The following is a 24,862-nucleotide window of genomic DNA, read 5'->3' as shown; positions in this document are numbered from 1 at the left end:
ACCATCGTTGAACAACATCACTTCTTCACCACCCTTTTGCACATGAATGCTTCTGCTATACAGTCGTACCTTGGGTTAAGTACTTAATTCGTTCCGGAGGTCCGTACTTAACCTGAAACTGTTCTTAACTTGAAGCACCACTTTAGCTAATGGGGCCTCCTGCAGCCGCTGCGCCGCCGGAGCACAATTTCTGTTCTCATCCTGAAGCAAAGTTCTTAACCTGAAGAACTATTTCTGGGTTAGCGGAGTCTGTAACCTGAAGCATATGTAACCTGAAGAGTATGTAACCCGAGGTACCACTGTACTGGAATACAACCCCAACTTTATTCACTTTACTCCTGCAATTTTATGAGTTAAGAGGAATGCAAACAGATTTTTTTCTGGAAACAAATAACATAAACGTGAGTGCTAAACATCCATTGGTTTTTCAGAAGTGGCTTTTACATCTCCTGAAAGCTGAAATATAATGCAGAAATTTACAGTCAGGGAAAGGTCAGGGAAATAGAATGAACTGCCATGTGAATGGCATTATATAGCCTACCTTCTAAAATGGGATTGGCCTCTAGAATCTGTTGTTCAATCCAAGAATGTTGGCCGCTTATAGCTGCTAAGAACTGCAAAATCAGCTTTGTGCTTTCGGTCTTCCCTGCTCCGGATTCTCCACTGAAATAAGATATCAAATCTGGTGAACTCAGTGATGGACTCTCTTGACAAATTGGAGTAAAAAGTGGCCCGTTTCTTCTTGCTCTTGAATAATCTTAAATCAATCGTTGCAGGAAAAGAGTGAATTTTGCTTTCCACCATCACACTTCAACAAAGTGGATATTCTCTGAACAACTGTTTAGCTGTGTTTTGATACCTCTTGCCTACACCTGTGTTCCTCTTCTTTTGCATTACCATTGTCTCATTTCGAATGTGTGGCATTTGAGGGCATGTGCCTGTTTTTACTGTACACCTATCAAAGTCAGGCCCATGGTCACTACATGAACAAGCTGGACCACAGCAGAAAAGCAGCTTGCTGGGTGGGGCAAAGCCACTATGCTTTGCGGGTGGGTCACTGTTGCCTATCATCAGGGTGAGTGTGATGGAAGGTCAGTGTGATGGAAATGCCACAACGGAGCCGATCCCACCTGCTAGGAAGCCAGCATAGTGACTCTGCCCACAGCTGGCAAGTCACTTCTAAACCAGAGGCCTTTTTCTTTTACACCATTGGAGCAAAGTGCCATAAAAATAATGGCGTTGTCCATATTTCTACGCTGGGTGGTTCAACATGGGGGCTTGAACTGCAGATACATCATTAAGATATCACAAATGGGTAGGTGGCTGGCAAGTGGCTTTTTTGATTTACCAGAATTTCCCTGGAAAGGGTAATTTTGGATTAAATGGGCAGGGCGAATATGGTTTGACATTTTGATGCCAACGACACGGGACGGCAGTGCAAAAAGTCTGCATTCATGAGAAACACAATAAACACCCACCAGGAAGCTTCCCTTAGATGTTACTCTTTCTCTCCCACCCAACCCTACCAGCTATTCTTCTTTGGAATAGCATCAAACTTTCCCTCTACTAATTGCCTCTACCTGATGATGCAGCATTGGTCTCTTTTATTTCTCTTCATGTTGAAATAGCAATTGTCAGCAATGGCGAAGACATGAGGCGGCAGTTCTCCAATCCTCTTGTTACAGTAGAGTCTAATCTGTTCCATGGTATACAGTGGCAGCACTTGGTATGGATTCATAGCTACCAAGATAGATCCTGTGTAGGTCTAAATAAATTAAGATGCTTATGACACAAACCCCAAACAATATTCTCATCACCTCATGCTTTGCCCTTATCAAGTATCATAAAACATGTGTAGGTAGATTAGAAGCCTTTGAAATGTAGTAAAAAGGTAAAGGTAAATGTACCCCTGCCCGTACAGGCCAGTCTTGACAGACTCTAGGGTTGTGCGCCCATCTCACTCAAAGAGGCCAAGGGCCAGCGCTGTCCGAAGACACTTCCGGGTCACATGGCCAGCGTGACATCGCTGCTCTGGCGAGCCAGAGCCGCACACGGAAACGCCGTTTACCTTCCCGCTAGTAAGCGGTCCCTATTTATCTACTTGCACCCAGGGGTGCTTTCGAACTGCTAGGTTGGCAGGCGCTGGGACCGAACAGCGGGAGCGCACCCCGCAGCGGGGATTCGAACCGCTGACCTTTCGATCGGCAAGCCCTAGGCACTGAGGCTTTAACCCACAGCGCCACCCACGTCCCTTGAAATGTAGTAAAAAGCAGAATAAATGAATGAAAGCTCTCTGCCTTTAGAGTCTGTCATACACTACTATAGGGGTCAACAACATTGGACACATTATTCATATCATATAAACATTTTGGGCAGGAGTCGGCTAAGTTGTTGCCTGCAGGGAGAAATGTCCACCTGCACAACAGGTCTTTCCCCACTCTTCTCCCATTCCTCCTAAAGCTGCTGTGGAGAATTGAAGGAATCTCCAGAATGGGTTTAAGGGATATGCATAAGCAGAACTCATTCCATGTACACATACCCCACTTAGTGCTATGTTGCATTTGACTCTACATTTTTCTTATCATTCATAATCAGTAGTCCAGGGGCACATTTAAACGGAGAATTCTGTTATCCCTAGACTGCAAATAAAGTTAGTAAAACCCATTCTTCCATCATCCCATCAGAGTTTCTTCCTTACCACTTTTCCATGTAGGCTCAGAAAACAATGGAAGTGACAGTAGCAGTACTTTTTTTTTCCTTTTGGGGGTTGCTGTTATGCTTTGTGGGGGATAACTCCCCCTAGCAATTTGAGAATAAATTGGTAGGCTTCTGTCATGTGTGTGAGTGAAGCACAGTAAAGTCAGAAAGGAATTCGTTTCACTTGCTTTCCAGAACAGCTGTACAATTTTTTTAAAAATGCCACTGTAAACTTATTTGAGATTAACCTCAATAAATCCAGTGGGGCTTACTTCTGAGTAGATCTTCGCAGGATTCTAAGGCAACTATGGTGAAAACTGAAGCACACCGGTTTTTATTCCCGATTAATTATTCCATAACACTTTTGTCTCTGGCTCTGCCCATCACTAGCTGTGCCTATCGCTGCTGGATTGTGACAACTGTAAGACCACCCCCAAAGGCGTATGGTTCTAAAAAGAAATAGGTTGCCCACACCTTTGTTGATGTTTTTAGAGAATGTATATTGAACATATTTATTTTACTTAACAAAATGCACAGATTTCTTCATCAAAAAAATCTAAGTAGTCTTACAATCACATTGAAGTATTCCCTACTGGGGGTTTTTTTTTGGGGGGGGGTTGTTGTTGGATATCAATTAATGTCAATTGAAGGGAAAGTAAAATGATGATTAATTCACTGAGAGAAAAATCTGTGATCAGACAAAATACAAGCTTTTATTTCACATTGTTACTTGACAATGAAATGTCACGTTCCTAACTTACATAGATGTTATGTTCCTTGTAGCGGATAAGAAGGTTGCGCACCATGCCAGCTTCATTCATGTCTCCAAGACGTATCATATCTTCAACTCCTTTGACAGAAGTGGGATGCATTGGCCGCACATTGCAGATGTTCCGAGCCATGATCCAGTGTTCCTTAAATACAACTGCTTTTAACTAATCAGCTTAGATTTTATACACCACCTCAGGTCACTCCTAGGAACTAACCCTTGAGACACATTAGAGACAGGCCATCGATCAAAATTATTTCAGAAGCACATTCAAACACTATTTAAGAACAGATTGTTCAGATATGGGCCTCCAGTTTGTCCCATCTCACTGCATAACTAATTCGCATAAAGTTCCAGCTATGAATCCTAGATTTCTATCAAGGCCAAGAATAACTTGATCTCTGGTTATGGCATTCAGACCCATCTCTAGCTCTTTCGCTTTATGTAAAACATTTGGATCTGCTGAATAAATGTTGTGACACCTACCTTGCCTTCATCATCTTCCAGCAAGAACCGTCCAGAGTCAGAAATCTTTACAACTGCCCCAATGGGCACATTAAACTCACTTCCTGAAGAGGCCTCCAACCATATATGGTCACCCTTGTGGAAGAAAGGACATAAAATTCATTTACTTATTTGTGGATATGTTACACTTCTTGTGCTTTGGAGAACCAATTCCTCCGACTTGATGTTGATTAAACTGTGGGAACCTTTGCTATGGATCTTATGATAATTTTTCAACCTGTTTAACATTTCCTTCTTTAATAATGTTGTGAGTTTGGGGGGTTTAGACTGCATGATGCCTGAGTCCTTTCTAATTCATTGAATCCTGGATCCAGCAAGGCTTAAAATCTAATGGAGGATTCCATTGTTGAACTAGCAGGCAAGTTTCTTGGTAAAGTCTTAAGTATGGTGAATGGCCCTAAGTATGTTTGTTAGTGTAACAAAGGAAGCTGGCTCTGTGCCAGAGGGCAAATGGGCGGGGGCCCTCCCTCACTTGGCTGGCAGAGAAGACAATAGCCAAAGTGTAAGCAGTGGCAGACCTTGGTGTCTCAAATATTAGTGGTGCCCTGTGTGACGCCAAAATCTGCCCCCCCCCATCCGTTGCCTCTCATCGTCTGTTGGACGTCTTCCGTTAGAAGCCAGAGAGTGAGAGCTGTCTAACCTCAGATTCTTTTTCTTGATTGCCTTATTTATTTTTCTGACTTAAGGCCTGGCTGGTCAATTTTACAAGCATTTTGTTTTCTCAGAGCACTGGTGCAATGGCATATTGCCAAGGTTTATTACTATGGAACAGTTTACTGGTAACCTTTGTTATTTCTATTTCTTCTTTAAAGTATTTTATTAGCTTACCTTTTATAGGCAAACAATTGTAAAATATAGCAGCTGTTGCAGTACTTCATGGACTCATGCAACAAACTGCCAGAGGTGATTTCCACATCACACTCGCTGGATTTCATTCTTTTTTTAAAAAAAATTAAGCAAAACCAAAGGCTGCAAATTTAAGGAGAATAACTATAGGGAGTGGGGACAGTTAGCTATTTCCCCTCTGTATGTAAGTTCAAAATCCCACTCCTCACCCCAGAGTTGGAACTTGGGGATACATCCTCTTATCTCATTTATATTTTTGGAAAGAAACACACATTGGATGTAAGATAGCAACTGTATTATAGTTTGCTTCTTTTGTGCTATGACAGTTTTGTGTTATATATAGCTCAGATCTTAAACTGCACCATCACCCCCAATGTATATATGATGTGTCACACCAAGATGAAGGACTAGACTTACTTTTCTGAAAACAACCATCCTGCTTCAAGGTGATACATGCAGCCTGTGTTCATAGGGAGAGAAACATCATAAGGAGGTCAAATCTTCAAGGGACAAGAAAAATCATAATCCAATATGTAACAAACAAACTGGTTACAAAGTTTAGAGGAAAAACCAAATGGGAATTCTTTGTAGATGGAAAAGTGGCAAGTGAGACCAAGGCTACATGCAGGAAATATATTTAATGGCCTGCATAATCATCCCAGATTACCGTATGTTTTATGTACTTGCTGGCTTTAAGAGATAAATCCATGAATGTTTATCCATTTCTCTTTTTTTCTCCTTACAATAATTTATCAGCATTTTGGGACACATTTCTCTTAGCAGCAAGGCAGCGGGGAGTGTTTCCAAATCTGAGTAAAATCTATTCCCTAAACATTAAAAAAATCAAAACATTCTTCCCAAATGATTAAATACTCCATAGTGCAATCTGTTAAACACTGCTCTTATGTAAGACAATTTTAATAGGAATATTCACCTGAAACTCTGAAATCTTACATGTTTCTGACCTTAACATAGTGTTTTTATTATTATATGTAAAGCATTTGAATATAAAATTATTATTTGGTACATCACTGGGTGGCAAAGGCTCAAAGGTAAAACATTGGAAACATTTTTGAAATAACAGATTATCTTTTTGAACATAGCACTTACATTCCTTGTAACATAGGATGTCTGGCTTCAAATATTAAAAGTATGGTAAATCAAATATTAAGAGTATGATTGAAAACACCCCAATAATTATATTTTAAAATTAGTTTTCTTGATTCATATCTTCCTCCAGGATGATAGTTGCTAAAATTGTGCCTTTCTGGAACATTGCAGTTCTGTTACTCAACTATTGTAAAATTTATATTTTAAAGGTTAAAGGCCTTTGATTACTCAGAAATGAGTTGTGATCAATGGGGCTTACTTTAAAACAATTTTGTCACATATTTTCCTTAAAAAAATACAAATAAAAAAAAATGACTGCAATCTTACAATTGGTTGCAGGCTGTCTGTGGAGCCTTTGGAAGTTCCCGAAGTGGGTGCTGTGTCAGGAACTCTCAGTATGCCCACTAAAACCTCAGTGGGCATGGATGTACCACTGAGGGGAAGCACCGGGGTTTGAAAACACATTGAGGGTGGATCAGGGGAAACCTTGGACCCACAAGTTCCCAAGTCCCTTTGATCCTCCAACACACCAAAGTCAAACAATACACCAAGCCCTAGACCTGATGCAGTTAATTTCCCTCCCTCCTACTAGTATAAGGGGGAAAGAGAAAACACTCCCCCCGCCGTCGCCATCTTCTGCCCTGGCCACCTCAAGCTAGCAGGGCATAGAAAGTGGCAATAGATTTCCCATGGATTCTCCTCCCTCTCCCCCTAGCTCCGTAGGATTGCTCTCTTAAAGTTCACCCCCAGCCTCCTAGCCTGTAATAACTTTGTTACCCGATATGTCCACATCAAATGGCCATATTCCTGTGATAAATTAATAAAAAATAACTAAGATGGAGAAGGATAATTTTCAACCCTTCTGTGTGGAGCGGCTTATAGGAAGCAATTTCTCCTTTGCTGTTGCATTTTAAAACCCACTATCCACACCAAATGAAAGAACAAAGAGTGTACTTACTCCCTGTTCAGAAGATTGGTTATGTCGGATGGATTTCACGTCTCTCTTTTACAGAAGTAGTGTAATAAGAAAGGAGATTTAGCCACAGAAGGCCAGTTCTCAAGAATTCCACCCTGAAAAGACAGTCCTCTGTTCAATGAGGAAGAGAAGAAACGAATGACGTTCCCTTCGTAGTTATTTATTACAGGACTTTGCCCCCCTGTTCGAATATCTTCCATTTCTGCAGCTGGCATTTCAGTCAAGTGAGGTCAATTAATACCTTCATTCACAACTCTTTTGAGTGTCCCTGTAATTTTAAATTCATTACCCCAAATAAATTTGGTTTAGATATTTCTAAAAGGTATTCCAAAGAAAACTCTGAATGCCTGTTGCTTTTAAATAGAAACCAAAAACTCAGATGCAGTTGAAGGATATCTGGTGGTAATTATCATATACCCTTCTCTCACACCTAGAAATGACTGCCTTTTTTGAGATGGTGCCTGCTGTTACGCATGGTAGGGTCCACAGCTGATGCCTGCCTTGGAACTCCCTTTAATTGCTTAATTTCCTCCACCTGTCTGCCATCTAAATTTCCCACAATGCCTCCAGTTGGAGCATTGCAGGAAATTAAATGTGTGGCTTTCAGATATCCATTGCAGGCTACATTTGGAAGAAAGGGTGGGATATAAATTCAGTAAGTAAATTTTTAAAAAACCTGATAGCGATTGGAGTCCTACTTCTTTGTGTCATTGCTGCTACCAGTCAAGCCGGTCAGGATTTAAGGGGGCAGTTTGCTAATGGCCCCCTCAAACTTGGAACTAGTCCAGGAACAAACAGGTGTGTTCTTTTTTCTTAAAAATTATTAGATTCAAAAATAATTTTATAAATATTTTTAAAAGAACACCTTTTCACCTACAAAAGTGTGGAGCTTTAGCCAATTAATCAAAACAAATATGATTCATCAACTCAACTAAAAATTGTTTACTCAGCTTATACCCTTATAAAAACCCATTCTGAATCTTGTAACACTTTCTCCACATGCATTTGTTTATTTGGGTTGCTGTTCCACTGTTTATATGTTCTTTCTTTTTCTTCCATATTTGCCAGCGCATTTCTAATTAGACAACTCTATATCACATATTAGGAGCTGTAATTACTGCTGCTGATTGAGTGAGACAATTTATACCATCAGCAATCAATAATGATGAACAAGTTAGATAGCCATGTGCATGCTGAATGAGTAATGCTGAGTGACATTAATCCTGCTATTCTGAAGAACAGAAGTTCATCTGTTTGAACGTATACAGAACTTCTCAGCAGCTTCTTAATAGTCTGCTGCCATATGGATAAACGGGACTTAAAGAGCACGTGGGTGTTACTCTTGTTGTTTTTCTCTTTCTTGAGAAAATGCACAAGTTGTCAGTTGCGCAGACTAAATTAAGGTCTGCTTCAGCCCCTATTGCAGTTATATGTCTCTGAGCTTCTATAATCCTGGACATAACACCTCACAGATAAATGCTAACTTCACTTTACATACTTTTTGCCTTCAGCAACTACGTATTAAACACTTCGCTTTACCTAAGCACATTTGTATTGCTACATTAGTGAATACTACTGTTATTTTTTAAAAAAGCTCATGGAAGGGAGAGAAAGAAAGAAAGACATACCAACAAAAGGTCTCAGGTATTTCCCCAGTTTTCTTGAGCATCTTATCTTTAGACAGATTGGCTTTTCGCAGATCATTTATGCTGCTGTGAGAAGAATATAATTGGGATAGATATTGGGTGCATGGTATTGCGCACCTATACACACACACCATCCAGGTGGGGCGTCTTACTCCTGGTGTTACAAGGTAGGTCAATCTTTCCTGTCATGCAATCTCATTAGGACCTGCGTGACATCCATCCTTCCCTCTGGGATCCAGCCAACAAAGTATTAAAAGCACGAACTGCAGACTATTTTGTGCCAAGATCTGTCTCATCAAACACAAGTAGGTGCACACATAACAAGCAGAATACCTTCAATAAGCACTCATACATTTGTCACATCGCTCATAGGAACTAGGAAATAAGTAAATAAACATAATTAGAATTGGACTTATTAGCCTTATAAATAATCAGGGTTTGTTTTGCAGTATAGCCTCATTAAAATGATAGCAGGCTTGTTATTTTTAATGTATGAGGAATGCAAATACATTGCAATAAGGGGATATAAAACTCTGAAATATGTAAATGATCAATTACCAGTCTCACACCATAGCTCAATGGTAGAACACAAGCTTTCCATGCAAAAGGTCCCTGGTTCAATCCCTGGCATCTCCAGGTAGGACTGAGATACAACCTGGAGTCACTACCAATGGCAGACAGCACTGTCCTAGGTGGACCAATTGCCTCAGCATTAGGCAGCTTCCTATATACCTAAGTAGCTAAGTGTCCCGTTGTTGGCATAATACTAAATGGTTGCAGCACCAGCAAGAAAACGTGTCTCTGACTGGAGTCTCAGAGCTGAGAATATACTTTTAAAAGTATGAACAAAACCTAGGAGAAACACCTTGAAACACTTTGGGGTATGTCATGTGCATTAATGGATAGTGTGCACGAAGCCTGAAAGCAGATGTGCACCCTACAAAGCAAATCTAACACAGTTTAAGCACTTGACTCCCCCCAAATAATAATGGGAACTGTAGTTTAAGGGTGATGGGAATTGTAGCTCTGCGAGCAGCAACTACAGTTCCCAGGTATCATTGGAACCCATGTACTTTAAGCATGTGTTGGGGGTGCTTTAAATGGATGTTGTGGATCTGCTGGCTACACCAGTGCCAGGATGCACATTTTAAAAAACTTTATTTCTACCCTAAACATATTACTTCAAGATTTAGCAGCACAAACGGGGTCCAGCCGAGTCAGCCTGTGTCATATTCGTTTGAAACTGGAGGTTTTAGAAAGGGTTAAGTTGTGATAACGCCTTTCTTCCTTCTAGTCAGGGAAAGAGCAAGGCTCAGCAAGGTTACAGCGAGGCCACCCGGAGCCGCCGCCTTCTGCGTCGCCCATGATGCGCTCAAAACAACACCACCCCCGCAGGCGACAGCACGCGAAGGCCGCTACCTCGTCCCACAAACCCCGCGAGGTATTAACCTCTCGCGAGCAAATAGACGCCATGCCAGTCGCTCTCAAGCACGTGATCATTTTTCGCTGGCGCTCTGCATAAGCCTATAATAAATTACTCTAACGGAAGCTGTGCATTCACTATCGTACTGGATTCCTCAGGTCCTCCCCTCTCCCGGGGTGGAAGTGAGAGTTGCTCACAGAAAACATTGCTAAAATCTGGTTTTATACTGGACTCCTTGGCAGGTTTTGAATAAACATACACAAATTTATTGAGGGTTAATATCGTAGATAAATAAAAGGATGTACAGTATACAGAGAATAACATGAGTTGAGAAATCAGAGAGGAGCTGAGGGAAGTCGAGGGAGGGAGGGTTCTTTGGGAAGGGAGTGAAAAAAGGGAAATAATGACGATGATTTGTATTGATAATATGTTGAAATTGTTAATAATTTTTTTATAAAAAATAAATTGGTTTTATATAGTGGGAAGGTGTATATATTTTACTGCAGGTGGGACTGGGCGGTAGCTCTTTGCTCCCTCTGAGCAAAAGGTAGTAGCTCTTTCTAACAGGCGTCCTGCTTCGCACGGGAGGAAATGCAGGGAAAGTGAGACGAGCCTCGGCAAAGTCGTAGGAAGCGAGGCTGCTGCTTGCTTGCAATGGATCTCTCAGAATGTAAGATGGAAGGAGGTGGTGCGAAGGCGGATGGTGGTTGCTGCAACCTGAGGGATGCTTTGTATAGGAGAGCTTGGGCTCAAAAAAATTCCAACCAGCCTTAACCTAACTGGCAATTATTGTCACTGCAGGGCTGCCGTAAGCAGCCTTTGATATACGGACTTTAAAAAGTTTCAGAAGTGAGTATCAGTGGCAGGTTCAAATCCCCACTCGGGCCATGACGTTTACTTGGGCCAGTCACGGCGTCTCTTCGCCTAAACTACCTCGCAGGGCTGCTGGGAAGATAAATATCTCGACATCATTGGGAGTAAATATGGGATGAAATGTAAAAGCCAAATATTTTAAAAGCCAACATTATTTTTCCACACGAATAAGACTAGAGTTCGAAAGAGCAGCGGTTTATTTGTTGCTCCTTATTTCTTCATTACGAGGGTGGGTACGGAAAATAACCGAGAAGTTCCCTCTCCAGACAGCGTGCGGAACTACTCTTCTTTTTTCCTATCTCTACGGCTCAGGCACGCGGCAGAACGGAACGTCTTCCCTCCCTCACGTCACAGCGATATGGCCTCAGACCAGCAAGCCGCGCACGCGCAAGAGCTTCCGGATTCCATTGAGGGTGACGCCATTTCGCGGCTGCGGAAGTTCCTAGGCTCCGCGCGGGGGCGGATGGGAAGGTCGTGGGTACTGTTGCTTCCGGCTTAGAAACTGGAAGGTGATTTTCCCCCTTCCTTCCTTCCTTCTCCCCCCCCTCAAACCCCCCACCGCGTCCCGGTTTCTGCGGTGCTCGCCGCCAAGCTCGGAGCCCCGCCCCCTCCGCTGGTCGCCCTGTAGTAGTGGGAGGCGGGGCTATGGAGACGGAGTATTACGGTGGGGAACCGTCAGGTACAGTCGGAGGAGCGGGGAGGTTGTGCTCAGCTTGCCTTAAGTGGATGAAAGACTGAGTGGCAGGGGATAGGGGGCCGGGAAACGGGCGCCCACGGGGGCAAGCAGGGTGCTGGTCGGGAACTCACCAAGGCGATGCTACTCTGCTCTCAGTCACCCCTTTTTTGTCGTGCCTTTTCATTATAAAAACTCGCGTGTGTATGTGCGCACGCACGCACACGCAGCATAGACTGTGACCCGCACAGCACGTAGCCTACGGCCCTTAACTTCCATGCAGTATATTTGTGTTTTGCTCATAGCTGAGTCCTTATCGTCTCGTCACAGTCTTGCACCCATAGACCTGGTGCTGATAAACGCGCTCACAAATATTTCGGCTGTCTGCATCTGATTTGGATTGCGTTTTAGTGGAATTTCTGCTTCCAAGTTACATACATGCCCCTCCAAATTGAGCCAAACAGGAGGAAGCCAAGATCACCTTTAGACCTGGACCATTTCCTTTAGTTGTGTGAAACTTAGGCTTGCCCTTTGTGGAGACTGGGTAGGCTGATAGAGCAAAAAGTACGGTACTTGTTTCAGCCTGCTAGCAGTTTTCTTGCTGCTCCCTCCATTGCTTATCCTGTCAGTGGGCAAAAAAAAAACAGTCGGTTTCCGCAGTGCTTGATCCATGTGCACTTTGTTAATCGTGCATCTTTCTGGATGATCTGGTTGGTCTTCAGCTCACTATCTCCAGTTAGTTGGTATAGTGTATGGGTTCCACAAAATGATTTTGTAAGCCATAAGTTGCTCCCTGCAGAAACTGAAGGCTCTTAGCAATTTCTCCTGTCTTCGACTTGCATCCTTGTTTTACAGCGATACCGAAAATTGATTTGTGCTTAGGCACGGCTAGCAGAATACAAAATGCGTAAGTCTTTAATGAAGTACAAAGAGCATCCTTTCATATATATATGGTTTGCCACATATTGATTGAGTCCTAGCCTCTGTGTTTTAAAGGAATATGTGCATCACATATGATCAGAGGACTTGTTTATTTTTATTAGAGCACTTATACCCAAGCACAAAATGTAGACTGAATCAGCCCTCTGATGCTGAAACCCAGAGCGATCTTTGATATTTCAGAAAATGGGAATGTGCTTCCCTAGACAAGTTCTTTTAAAGCAATGTTTATTTCTATAGTCTAAAACAGGCATAGGCAAACTTGGCCCTTCCAATGTTTTGGTACTACAACTCCCATCATCCCTAGCTAATAGGACCAGTGGTCTGGGAATTGTAGTCTCAAAACATCTGGAGGGCTGAGTTTGCCTATGCCTGGTCTAAAACAAGTGTGTTAGATGATATTGAAACATATTGGAGACAGTGTGGTTATATCATGAAAGGCTAAGACTGTCAGTGGCTGCTAACTAGGATGGATGTGTTGTGCCTCCGCTTTTGGAGAGTGTGCGACTGAATACCAGTTACTGGGAATTACAAGTAGAATATGTGCTGTTACACTTAGGTGCTGCTTGTGGGTTTCCAAGAGACATCCGGTTGGCCACTGTGAGAAAAGGATGTTGGATTAGGCAGACCTTTGGCCTAATCCAGCAGAGCTTTTAGGTTTGGGACTTCTTTTCTGAAAGCAGTCACCACTTGTTGATTTTGCTTTGAGTCTTTTAAATTCTGTATTCATCTTTTTTTAAAAAATGTCCACAATAGGAAGGTTTATCAGTTCTGTCTTATGTTGTTTGCCACCTTAAAAGCTAAGAGTATGGTGAATATAAATATAATAGTAGCAGCCTCTGAGATTGTCCAATTTGTTGCTAACTTCATAGAGACTTTTTGGCTTCATACTGGCCATCCTGATGTTACCTGATGCTAGCTTTTTTTGTATTTGAACAATACCTCACAAATTGTGACATTGTTTGCAAGTATATATAGTTTTTGTTAAGCTTCATTCTGATCTAAAAACAAGTATCATGTTACAGATGATGGTGGAGCAACACCAGTGCAGGATGAACGTGATTCAGGATCGGACATGGAAGAGAACGGAAATGAACAGCACTCTGGATCAGAGAATGGAAGCATAGGACAACATTCAGAGGTAGTTGTGAAAGAGTTTCAATAAATCCTGGTTCTTATGCATAGGAAGAAAACATTTCTTAATACATGTTTGAAACAGCCCTGAATACATTGGGTGGTATCCAGCTTTCTCATCCTGTCAGTGCAAGGATTGCTACTTGTGCAACGGGAATTCCTCCCCCTCTGTGTTCCCTCTTCCATTCTCAAATCTGCTCCAGAGGTTGGAGGAACCCCCAGAACAGAAGGAGGAGAATGGTAGGGAGAAATCCTGTTGTGCAAGTGTAAATCCTTGCACCGAGGGATGGTTACTTCACACTATTTAATACAACACTTTGCTTTGGTAGGAAACAAAGGACACCACTTTTTTTGCAAGTGTTCACAGATTTTTCCAATAAAATTATCAAGGAAATGAAATATGAAATAAATAACAACCTGACAATTTTGCACAAATCCCTGAAATGCATTTATTTGCATCGTACCATGTAATGTAGTGATGCTTCTAATACATTTTTTAAAAATAGTCGTTGACACAGGTATTGTAAAATAGAAAAAGAAATTGGTTTGTCAAAAGAGAAGCCAGATTGAAAAACAGACATGTGTGAACTGTTTCCGTCACCTTAAAAATGTTTTTCATAGTTACATTCAAGCTTTTTTTCATCTTTAATTTGCCTTTTTGTGGCTTTCCTGGAATTACTTGTTTTTTCCAGAATGAACTTAGTGATGGAGAAGATGACAGACAAACTACAGAACACCCCATGACAGACTCTGAAAACGAAGATACTCCAAGGCAGAAACATAGTGATTCCGAAAACGAGGATGCTCCAAATGATAATGTCAGTGACTCAGAAAATGAAGGGACTCATAGAGGTAAAGACAGTGATTCTGATAATGAGGATCGCCCAGTTCACCATGCCAGTGACTCTGAGAATGAAGATGCTGTAAATAACCAGGCCAGTGATTCTGAGACTGAGGAGCCTCCTAAAGGCCATGGTAGTGATTCTGAAAATGAGGAGCCCCAGAAGCCTTTGGCCAGTGATTCTGAAAATGAGGAACCCCAGAAGCCCTTGGCCAGTGATTCTGAAAATGAGGAATCACACAAAGATCATACGAGTGACCTAGAAAATGAGGAGCCACAGAAACGTCCAGCCAGCGACTCAGAAAATGAAGAGCATCAAAAATCGCATGATAGTGATTCAGAGAATGAAGTAGCTCCAAAACCTCTTGCCAGTGACTCTGAAAATGAGGAGCCAAAGGTTCAGCCCAGTGACTCTGAAACTGAAGATATTACCAGAAACAAACCAGAAACAGAGACCGGTGATAGCAACAAAGAAAATAAAGAGGAGGAGGAGGAGGAAACAGAGAATGGTGCTCAGCTTTCAGACAATGAGCAACTAGGAAAAAGGATTCAGGACTCTGACAGCGAGGAAGAAGACAGTCCTAAAAAACAGAAGCTAGTAGACAGTGATGAGGAAGAAGGGAAAGAAGAGGAAAAATTGACAAAGAGGAAAGCTACTGTCCTCTCTGATAGTGAGGATGATGAAAAAACACGTAAGGAAATAATAATTTTAGACCCCTTGATTATTCAGTACTGGTTGAATCCCCAAAGAATGCATGAGTGGACTTCGTTGAAAAGGTGGTGCTTGTTCTCTGATGGCTCATTCACACCTGCAGTCGCCACTTGCATCATTGGTCCTCCAAGTGATGAATATGCATATGTGAAATAGCTTAAGGCAGTGTGTTCCGAACCTTGGGCCTCCAGCTGTTTTCGAACTACAATTCCCATCATCCCTGACCACTGGTCTTGCTAGCTGAGGATTATGGGAGTTGTAGTCCAAAAACAGCTGGAGGCCCAAGGTTGGGAAATGCTGGCTTAAGGATGGCTGGCTGAGTTTATTTCTAGTCCATGCCACTTGGTGTATGTCTTAGCTCCTGAGTTCATTCTCTCCCATTTATATTGCAGTTAATTTGCCCTAAAATATATATTATAAAATGTTGCTTAATTTTACCCGGTGATCCGAAGTCTGCCTTTAAAATATGTTTTTTGTTTAAAAAGTTAATTAGAAAAGCCAGCAAGGACAGTACAAAATATACAATTCACAATGTGCCTTTGAACAAAATGCTCCTGGGACATGATGACATGCTACCCTCTCAGGGACATTGCGTGCGGAAAATAGATGAGTGCCCCCGTGGAACTGTACAGTTTCCCTGCAACGGATTTCATGTCATGTCCCTTTCAGAGACACTGCTACAGAAGTGATATTCCAGCCTTGGCAGGATTTTGGATTAGATTATCTTTGAAGTCTCTTCAAACTGGACTTCTGATAATGATATTCATACTAAATCAGACAAATATATGGAGGAAATGGGTGGGACTATATACTATGTGTGCTGTAACATTTACATTAGCCCAAAGTCATAGCAATAAATTGCAAAATGATTAAAAAAGGGCAGGAAAGAAGCTGATACCAGAAACAGCAATTTTCACAAAATATCCGGAAGTAAGTAATATGTGTTTATTTACATTAGAACTTAATTTGGAGGACTTTCCCAAAATAATTAATCTATGTCAGACCTTGATCCAGTTTTGGCACCTGAAGCTTCCACCTTCTTTCCTTTTTGTCTAACTGGATCAAGAACCGAGAGGGGAAATTGCTTCCCAGGCTGGTGCAGCAAAGAGGTTCAGAATCAGACCTACTACAGTCACATGACAGGAGCAGCGCTGGCTCAGCACCCACTGGGACCATGTGCTGGATCTGCATCTGAACAGCCCCATTTCACAAGCTTTTGCTGGCTATTGCCCTTTGGGGTGGACAGATTGGGGCTCCTCATCAGCAGGGATGAACAGAGGTACACCTCTGCCCCATCCAAACCCCCTCTAGTACAATGAATCAGAGGTTTGGTTTGCTGTGCTCGTCTAGCAGGGAGGAGGCACCAAAATAGAGTGTGCAAGTTTTCTTTTGGTGTTTGATTCTGGCAGTATTTTAAGAGCTGTGATTGATTGTGCCTTCATCCAGGAAACTGCATATTAGGTTATTGATTCCATGTTATTGGTGGTACATGAGTCTTAAGATAGGCTCTCTGAAGTGTAATTGGAAGCTGATTGAGTCCAAAAACAAGTTATAGAGGAAGCAGATAATTGCTTCAATAAAATTATTGGGACCGCTAAGTAAGAGATTTGCAGTACATCTATGATGGTATGTTTAGCCACAGGCTTATTATATGATTATTATTATTTATTGCAAAGCTGAGGTTGTTGACTACCAACAACTTCTTTGAATGATGTGAAGGAGACTTTCCCCTCTGCAGGTGTTGACTGTTTTTGGCTCAGCTATTGATGCACTTCTTACTTTGTTCACCTATGTTAGCAGCTGTAAAAAAAAGCCGCATAATCTCAGATGGTGAAGAATCTGATAGTGATGCTGCATCAGAGAAATACGAGAAGCAAAAGAAACCTCTAGAATCCGATAGCGAGGATGAGGGTGACAAGGCTGATGATGGAAAGAAGAAAGAAGAGAAGGATCTTTTTGGGAGTGACAGTGAGTCAGGAAATGAGCAAGAGTAAGTGTCTGTCAAGTAGCAGTGGTACACTTGGGGCAGCAGTGGATGGGACATGTATGTTACATGGAACAAAGTTGATAAACTGGGTGGGGAAGAGGAATGCAGTTGCTGGAGTTCTCAATTCTGTTAGAATTGAAATGAACAAGGCTATTAGGAATTAATAAGGAAAACAAATAGCATATTTTTCTTGCAGAAACCTTATTGCAGATATATTTGGAGAATCTGGAGATGAAGAAGAGGAAGAATTTACAGTAAGTATGTCGAGAACATGTTTTTTTCCCTTGTCTTTCCCATCCTCCCACCTTTTTTTAAGGCTTCCTTGTCTACATCCATTTAGTAGACCTTGTATTCTATTGTTACTGAATTAAATTTCACCACTTCATCAGCCCTACTATGTGTTGGATGCAATGTAGACATCCTTGGAAAGAGCAGCCTGGATTAAATGGTAATAGGAATTTTGAGAAGTATTAAAAGGCTTATATGTGCGTTGTGGCAGAGCTGTATTTGGATGCATTGACTTGTATTGTCTTTGTAACTAAAGGGATTTAACCAGGAGGATTTGGAGGAAGAGAAAGGAGAAAGGAAAGGAGCAGCTGACGATTCAGACTCTGATGACAATATAAAAAGAGGAAAGCAGTAAGTGTTTATTGTGATTGTTACAAGAAACCAGATTTGATTTATATACATATTTGCCTTAAAATATTTATATATTTTTTGTATTTTATTACATTTATATCCTGCCATTCCCCTAGGAAGCTCAAGAACATACATTGTCCCCCATGCCTGCACCCGATATTATCCTCACAGTAGCCTTCTATACTAGATTAGACACAGAGATTTCAACACCACTTGTAGGCTGTTGCTTTGAAATGTCTTCACATAAAGCTTCAAAGAAGAGACTGCATTAGGATAAGGAGCAGCTCTCATTCTTCTCAGAGTTCAGATGTTCGGCTTCCAAAAATCGTTCGAAAACCGGGACACTCACTTCCGGGTTTCATTCGTTCAGGAGCCTAAACATATGAGCACCAAGGCGTTTGACAACCAAGGTACGACTGTAATGCCTACAAGCAGATAATGGGCTTGTGTAGATGCTGTTTTAATTGACACGTACACTCATAAGGCTACAGGGTGGCTAGTTCCAATCTGACTTCATTGAAACCTTCTGCATTACAGCATGGACTTCATGTCAGATTTTGACATGATGTTACAGCGGAAAAAGAGCATGAGTGGGAAACGCCGGCGCAACCGTGATGGCGGGACATTCATTAGCGATGCTGACGATGTAGTCAGCGCTATGATCGTGAAGATGAATGAAGCAGCAGAGGTACGTTCCTTGCATTCAAGGCTTAATTCACTCAAAAGAAACTAGGTTATGGGAAGCAAGTCCTTTTGCAGGAGTGGCAATGAACAATTTGAGATGAATGTTTCTAAATGCTGAAGTTTTCATCTGCAAATATTGAAAGCACTTCTTATGTACAAAGCACCATAATGCTGCTTGCAGAGCATTGCCCGCATCTCACAGTCACAGTGGCAGAGAGGCAGGAGGAGGCAATGGCAACACAGCAGCCAAATGGCAGAAATGGTCTGTGTAAGTGTGGGATGATTAGGTGGTGGCAGCGGGAGCAGCTAATTGGTGGAAGCACATCAGTTTTGCACAGATATTCCATACAAATAATTACAGGTGGATAAGACTAGGAATGGTTGCAAGAAATAGGGATTTTGAGCATTAGAGAGGTAATAGCTGTCTGACAACAAGCTAACCTCATCACAAAGTTGAAGAATAGATCTAGGGCATAGGAGGAGACTTCAGTAGCAAGGCACTATCCAGAACAGAAGCCGAGTAGCCAGTGCCCTGCAAGCTAGTAATTAATAGACACCGTTCCCCCACCCCAAGATGCAGGAGGAGAGCAGTGAAGTTGTGCACACAATTGTTATGCGCTATGTCTTACACAAATGCAGATATGTTGTCTTTGTGTTGTGAAAATGAGGAAGACCTGACACCTCTGTCATGAAACAACTGCAGCAAAATAAGGTGTCTGGACTGTGCATTGTAACCAAACAATCATACTGTTTTCAAGACTCAACTATAACATGCATGCATGAGTATATTCTCTGAGATTTTATTTAAGGCCATGGACCAGGCAAACAAAAAGGCCAGCAAATTTTATACAAATGAAATTACTTCCTTGGTTTGCTTCTTCCTAGTTATTCTGCTAGAGGAGAATAAGCAGGCTGCTTTACCAGTTTTCTGAACTGGGATTTTGAATGTTCTTCTTTTTTCTGCTATTTTTTAATTACATCTATAACTTCCTGCAGGAGGATAGGCAGCTGAATACACAGAAGAAACCAGCACTAAAAAAGTTAACTTTGCTGCCAATTGTTGTTATGCACCTTAAAAAGTGAGTAAAAGCTCATGTAAATTATGTTTCCACATGATGGGAAAGAGGGAACTTGATGTGTTTCTAGGGCTACTATTTCCATATTAGAATGTCTCTTGTATTGATTTTAGAACAGGAATGTTTGTGGGGTTGATGAATTGCCAAAAGGTATTCCCATTCCTGCTTCCGATAGATTTCAATTTGAATTTCCAGGCAGGACCTGAAAGAAACTTTCATTGACAGTGGTGTGATGTCTGCCATCAAAGAGTGGCTTTCACCACTACCAGACCGGAGTCTACCAGCACTGAAAATTCGTGAGGAGCTTCTGAAGATTCTGCAAGAGGTTAGTTTCTAATGCCTAGCTTGTTGAATCAGCATTACTGATTCAGTTCTATGCCTTTGTGACAAGTTTCTGAGAGAGGATAGATGAATAGTGCCATATGAGGAAGGTATTTGTACATATCAGGAAGATGAATGGCACTGCAACAATAGCATCCAAGTGTCCACAGACCTGTTTTCATTCTAAAACCAGTTTCAAAATGAAGCTGCTCTAAGAGGTATAAAACCAATGTTCCATAAAAGCAGTTAAGAAGGACCAGAGAAAGCTGAAGCAGTACTGAAATATTCCCAGTAGACTGAAATTCTCAAGTTTACCTGGGAAACTTGTCCCACTCTTTCTTACTATTTAAAAAAAGTTTGCAGGTATTTAAGTCCACTTTGCTGAAATGTTTGCATCCTATGTGCAGAATGCAGTCTTCAGTTCTCAAGGTTTAGTAGGTGATGGTTTCCTGTGTTGTATGTCTTCAGTTGCCTAGTGTAAGCCAGGAGACCTTAAAGCACAGTGGGATTGGACGAGCAGTGATGTATCTCTACAAACACCCTAAGGAGTCACGACCCAACAAGGACATGGCAGGGAAGCTAATTAGTAAGTAAACATCGGCTTTCATGAGATGCACTGCACAGCCATCTCATACTTCAACATTTGCAGTTCACAGCCAGCATGCCCCCCTCCCTGTTAAGTGTGTATGTGCTACAAAAACCTTCAGCCTTACACAAGACTGTCTATGGTTCTATATGAAGGCTATATTTACTTAGCAAAGCTTGTATATCTCCTAGATTCCTTATCTTTCATTTCTTCATCAATAGTATATTGCAGGTAAGGGAGATAGGTATGACTTTAATGTAACTTTTGTCCTAACTAAAGTTAGACTTAAGCCAAATTAAGTACAAGGGGCTTGACAGCAACAAGTGTTAAAAATGTATATATTCTTATCTGTTCCAGTGTCTATAATTTTTGCTGATAGTGTCATATCTTTAAATATGATATGAGGAACCTTTGGTCCCCAAACTCCATCACAGCAATAATAGTCAGAGGTCAGACATGATGAGAGCTGTAGTCCATCTGGAGGGCCACAAGTTCCCCATACCTGTTTAAATGCTAACTTAAAGTTCCTGTTTCTTCAGGCTACATTTTAGATTGTTAGTTTGAACTAACATCTTAAGTATATTGATGAACAGGGTGGATGTTAAATTGCAGATACGGTGCATACTCCCCCCCCCCCCCAATTTAGCCACAGTCATTAGGTCTAGAAACACTGCTTGAAAACAGAAACCATAATTGTGGAGTTTGTAGGCTAAAAAAGATAGAGAAGCCATTCACCCACCCTGTATATCTTAAATGGGCTCAGTATCTGTGTTAAATAGTGAGCAGTAAGGCAAAATCGCCTGTTGGATAGTAGGAACTCCTAGCAGGTGCAGTATATATATGTGTAGTGCTGCTGTCTGTACATTCACTTTTTATTTTAAAAACAACAGATGAGTGGTCTCGGCCTATTTTTGGTCTAACATCAAACTACAAGGGAATGACCAGAGAAGAAAGGGAACAGAGGGATCTGGAGCAGATGCCACAGCGAAGGCGGTTGAGCAGGTATCTTGAGCAATATTCTCCACTGCTAACTTTATAGCATAGGCTGATTTTCTTTCACACTCTGGACTTCATTCCATGGAGTGTCTGGAATCTTAGCTGGTCAAGAGTCTTTTATTAGTATTCTGTTTATTTATACTGAATTTTATGAATACCTATTCATTTATAAATACTTACTAAATTATCTCGGTTTGTGTGAGAGAAATGGTGATGGTGATTGTGATGATAATAATTCTCCCGCAAAACAAAATCTCTTTGTCTTTATAGCTCTGGTGGTCAAACACCCCGCAGGGACTTGGAGAAAGTATTAACAGGGGAGGAAAAGTAAGTCTTTTCTTTTTTTGCCATTTTAGTATCCCTAGAGAAGCTTTGTGCTTTATGTTGGGTGGAGCAGGGAGATGAGTAGAGAATAATTTGAGAGAAGAGATGCTAATAGCAATCTCATGTTACTTAGCAACATCTCTTGTCTTATTTCTTCAGAGCTCTAAGGCCTGGCGATCCAGGATTTTGTGCTCGTGCAAGAGTTCCAATGCCCTCCAACAAGGATTATGTGGTCAGACCCAAGTGGAATGTGGAAATGGAATCTTCTAGGGTAAGTGATTGAGAAGAAAGGAAATAAGTTTCTTCTGCAACATTGTGCCCAGACCAGTTCTAGTTTAGATATTATGGAAATCAGTTGAGCCTATCCTCACTGTTGCTTTCCATTCACATATATTGCACTATCCTGTCCAAAGGCACTACATAAAAATCTATCCAAAATAGTTTAGTGTCTCAAAATACCACTGGAAAGAGTTGAACATTCATTGTTGCTGGTAGTAAGAACCAGCAGTTCTATATTGATCTGGTTATGTATAGTCTTGGACCCAGTAGTGAGAAGCAATCCTCCTCAATACAATCCTTTACTTCAACCCACAATATTTTTTCTGCACTACTTTCCCCCCAATAGCCTGAGGATTATGAAGTCAGTAGGTTTCCATCCTCCAGTATTTTACAACATGGCACTGGATAAAGTCCATGTTGTTTATTTGCCAACTTAGACAAAGGAAGAGAGCAGTTGTTTAAATGTACTGAAATTTTCTATTCTTATTAATTGTTAGTCCTTTGACTGAGATGTTGTTTCTAGCCCGGGACTGTTAAGAAAGGTATTAGTCGGTTGGAAAAACACAAGAGGAAGTTTGCTGAACAGAAACGACTCAGCAAAGTACATCGAGCTGTCAAATTCAGCATTGAAGGCAACAGGATGCCCTTATAGCCCTGTAATTCTGCTTACCCCAGGTCTGAGAGGTATCCAGAAAGGATGTTTGAACAATGCATGTGCTTTAGCTGTTGCCAGTGTGCACTGTCGGACAAAGCAGCATGTCTCCACTAACTATAGCCTAGGAAACTTTATCCTTCTGGCACTGTGATTCACAGAGCAAGTCAGGAAAAACAACTTTAAGGTGCTAATTTAAGTTTCCACAACTGCATGATCTACTAAAATAGGGAAATCACGTCATCAAAGATCATAAGCCCCCCTCCAGCAAAAAAAAGTGAGCGAGCATTAAAAAATTACTCAAAGGGTACAAAGTCCCATCACATTTTAAAGCATGACTAATCTTCCCTAGGGATACCTAAGATAATTTCAATACAGTTCTCTGGTGAACTGGTGATGAGTTTGTCTCCGCAAGTTGAAGCATGAATATCTAATTTAAGTGTGCATATAGTACAATTAGACTACTTTGGGATATGAAGATGACAAATTGTGTAAACTTGCATTGCTGTTTTAATGCACGTAGATAGGAGAAACATGAAGTGTACTTTCTGACTTTCAGAGAGTCCATATAATAAATGGGGAAAGCTGATCAACTAGTTTTCATTAGTTAAATTTGAAAGTGACTGTGGTCAGCTATCTGGAGCGAAAATTTTTCTGTTTCATAAGCTTATTAGCAACAGTGAATGGGAAATTGCAAATGCAGTGGGCAGTATCCATCTAACTAGTTGGATTTCAAACCAGGGCATCAGATAATTTTCTGATGCAAACTGAAAATTACACTTCAGTATTTTCTAGGAAATCCTGATCACTGACTTCATGACATTGGACAGAATGCTGTCTATTACTACCTGCAAGACATTACTGCCTATAAGATAAGAGAAGAACCGTAAAGTGTGTAGCATTCTGAAATATGCTACAGAAATAACCAAACTTTAATATTTGGAGAGAAATGTTTAGAGAGATGGATGCCATAGCAATAATGATAGATGGTTATTTTTAGATTATGTAAGCCATTTTGAGAAATACTTTTTTGGAGGGCAAAAGTTAGATATATATGTTTGTATAAATAAATAAATAAGAGATGGCATAAAATGGGAGAGTTGCTGAGTTCACATTGTAATCGTGGCTTTTAAAAAAATGGATGCTGGGGCTCAACCTTTCCTGGTTGTCCTAAACATGGAAGTATATTACTGTCAGATGTGTTAAAGCATGGGTAAGCAAACCAAGGTGCTGGAGCCGTATCTGGCCCAACTGCCTTCTAAATCTGGTCCGCGGACGGTCCGGGAATCAGCTTGTTTTTACTTGAGTAGAATGTGTCCTTTTATTTAAAATGCATCTCTGGGTTATTTGTGGGGCATAGGAATTTGTTCTCCCCCCCAAAAAAAATGTTCGCCCCCCCCCACAAGGTCTGAGGGACAGTGGACTGGCCCCCTGCTGAAAGTTTGCTGACCCCTGGGTTAAAGGGTAGTTACAGGGGCTGACGGTAGTTATAGTTCAAAACATCTGGAGGGCTCCAGGTTGGCAGAGCCTGTAATAGAGAGTGCATATCCCTGTTACAGTCTTGGTTTGAAAATATGCTGTTGGAATCTCCTGTGGCTTTGTCAGCTTCTGTATAGAAGGATTGCAGTTGCTGGAAGAGTTTGGTGTGCATGTTTTGTCCTCTTTGAAAAAAGCAAATCTGGAATTCCTGCCTCTTCGTAAAAGTAAGCCTAAGTTTTCTTTTAAGTTCCAGGCAAGCTCCAAGAAAGGGGTCAGCCGCTTGGACAAACAGATGCGGAAGTTCACAGACATCAGGAAAAAAAGCAGAACGTCCCATGCTGTGAAAATCAGCATTGAAGGCAATAAAATGCCATTGTGACTCCATCCAGGAAGGATATTTTCTGAATTCTGCTGTGAGAAGTGCACCTACAGACTCTTGGAAAGATGTCTACATTTTTTAAAACGAACTCTGGGTGGTTTTTTTAAGTGTATCTTCAGATTGTTGGTTCAGATGGTAGTAATACATGTTGGCGGAGGGTTGTGAACCCTGGATGTTGTTCATTATGATTGTATTTAACCTGGTCTCTTGTGTCCTTTGTACAGATGAAAGCTTGTATTGCTACAGACCTCAGACATTAAAATCTTTCTGATGTGTGGGGCTGTGTGGTGCTTGGT

The 24,862-nt window shown here is 41.3% G+C and overlaps 2 protein-coding genes across 28 annotated transcripts in view; one reads left to right on the top strand and one right to left on the bottom strand.

Annotated features, from left to right (window-relative positions):
* MYO7B (myosin VIIB) overlaps positions 1–9,971 on the bottom strand; it is a 66,659-nt gene extending 56,688 nt beyond the window's left edge. For 2 of the 5 annotated variants that reach the window (XM_083443142.1, XM_083443144.1), the window contains exons 1-7: positions 8,552–9,317; positions 6,906–7,034; positions 5,255–5,297; positions 3,953–4,066; positions 3,459–3,611; positions 1,581–1,765; positions 542–663 (exon numbers count right to left, since the gene is read on the bottom strand). In XM_083443142.1, coding sequence (XP_083299268.1) covers positions 542–663; positions 1,581–1,765; positions 3,459–3,611; positions 3,953–4,066; positions 5,255–5,272 — 592 coding nt within the window. In that variant the 5' untranslated portion in view covers positions 5,273–5,297; positions 6,906–7,034; positions 8,552–9,317. Of the gene's footprint in view, positions 1–541; positions 664–1,580; positions 1,766–3,458; positions 3,612–3,952; positions 4,067–5,254; positions 5,298–6,905; positions 7,035–8,551 lie in introns of all 5 variants that reach the window. The other 3 variants (XM_083443145.1, XM_083443143.1, XM_083443146.1) reach the window with 3 other exon arrangements.
* Positions 9,972–10,115: 144 nt separating this feature from the next.
* IWS1 (interacts with SUPT6H, CTD assembly factor 1) lies at positions 10,116–24,841 on the top strand. Of its 23 annotated transcripts, none has more exons than XM_083443246.1 (16): positions 11,277–11,374; positions 12,394–12,445; positions 13,503–13,618; positions 14,304–15,144; positions 16,962–17,154; positions 17,348–17,405; positions 17,696–17,790; positions 18,328–18,478; positions 19,471–19,553; positions 19,746–19,875; positions 20,340–20,457; positions 21,348–21,459; positions 21,724–21,780; positions 21,937–22,048; positions 22,580–22,731; positions 24,435–24,841. In XM_083443246.1, the coding sequence occupies exons 2-15, from the start codon at positions 12,442–12,444 to the stop codon at positions 22,706–22,708; spliced, it is 2,199 nt and encodes a 732-aa protein (XP_083299372.1). In that variant the 5' UTR covers positions 11,277–11,374; positions 12,394–12,441; the 3' UTR covers positions 22,709–22,731; positions 24,435–24,841. The 23 variants fall into 23 exon arrangements, with proteins under 23 accessions (XP_083299379.1, XP_083299377.1, XP_083299376.1 ...); XM_083443245.1 differs by having other exon boundaries at positions 22,580–22,740; XM_083443249.1 differs by having other exon boundaries at positions 11,309–11,374; positions 16,965–17,154; positions 22,580–22,740.
* Positions 24,842–24,862: the final 21 nt, after the last annotated feature.

The sequence above is a fragment of the Podarcis tiliguerta genome, assembly GCF_965153285.1.
Source record: "Podarcis tiliguerta genome assembly, chromosome: 5".
NCBI lineage: Eukaryota > Metazoa > Chordata > Lepidosauria > Squamata > Lacertidae > Podarcis > Podarcis tiliguerta.
Note: the sequence above shows the minus strand (reverse complement) of the source record. Positions and strands in the feature narration are given on the sequence as shown.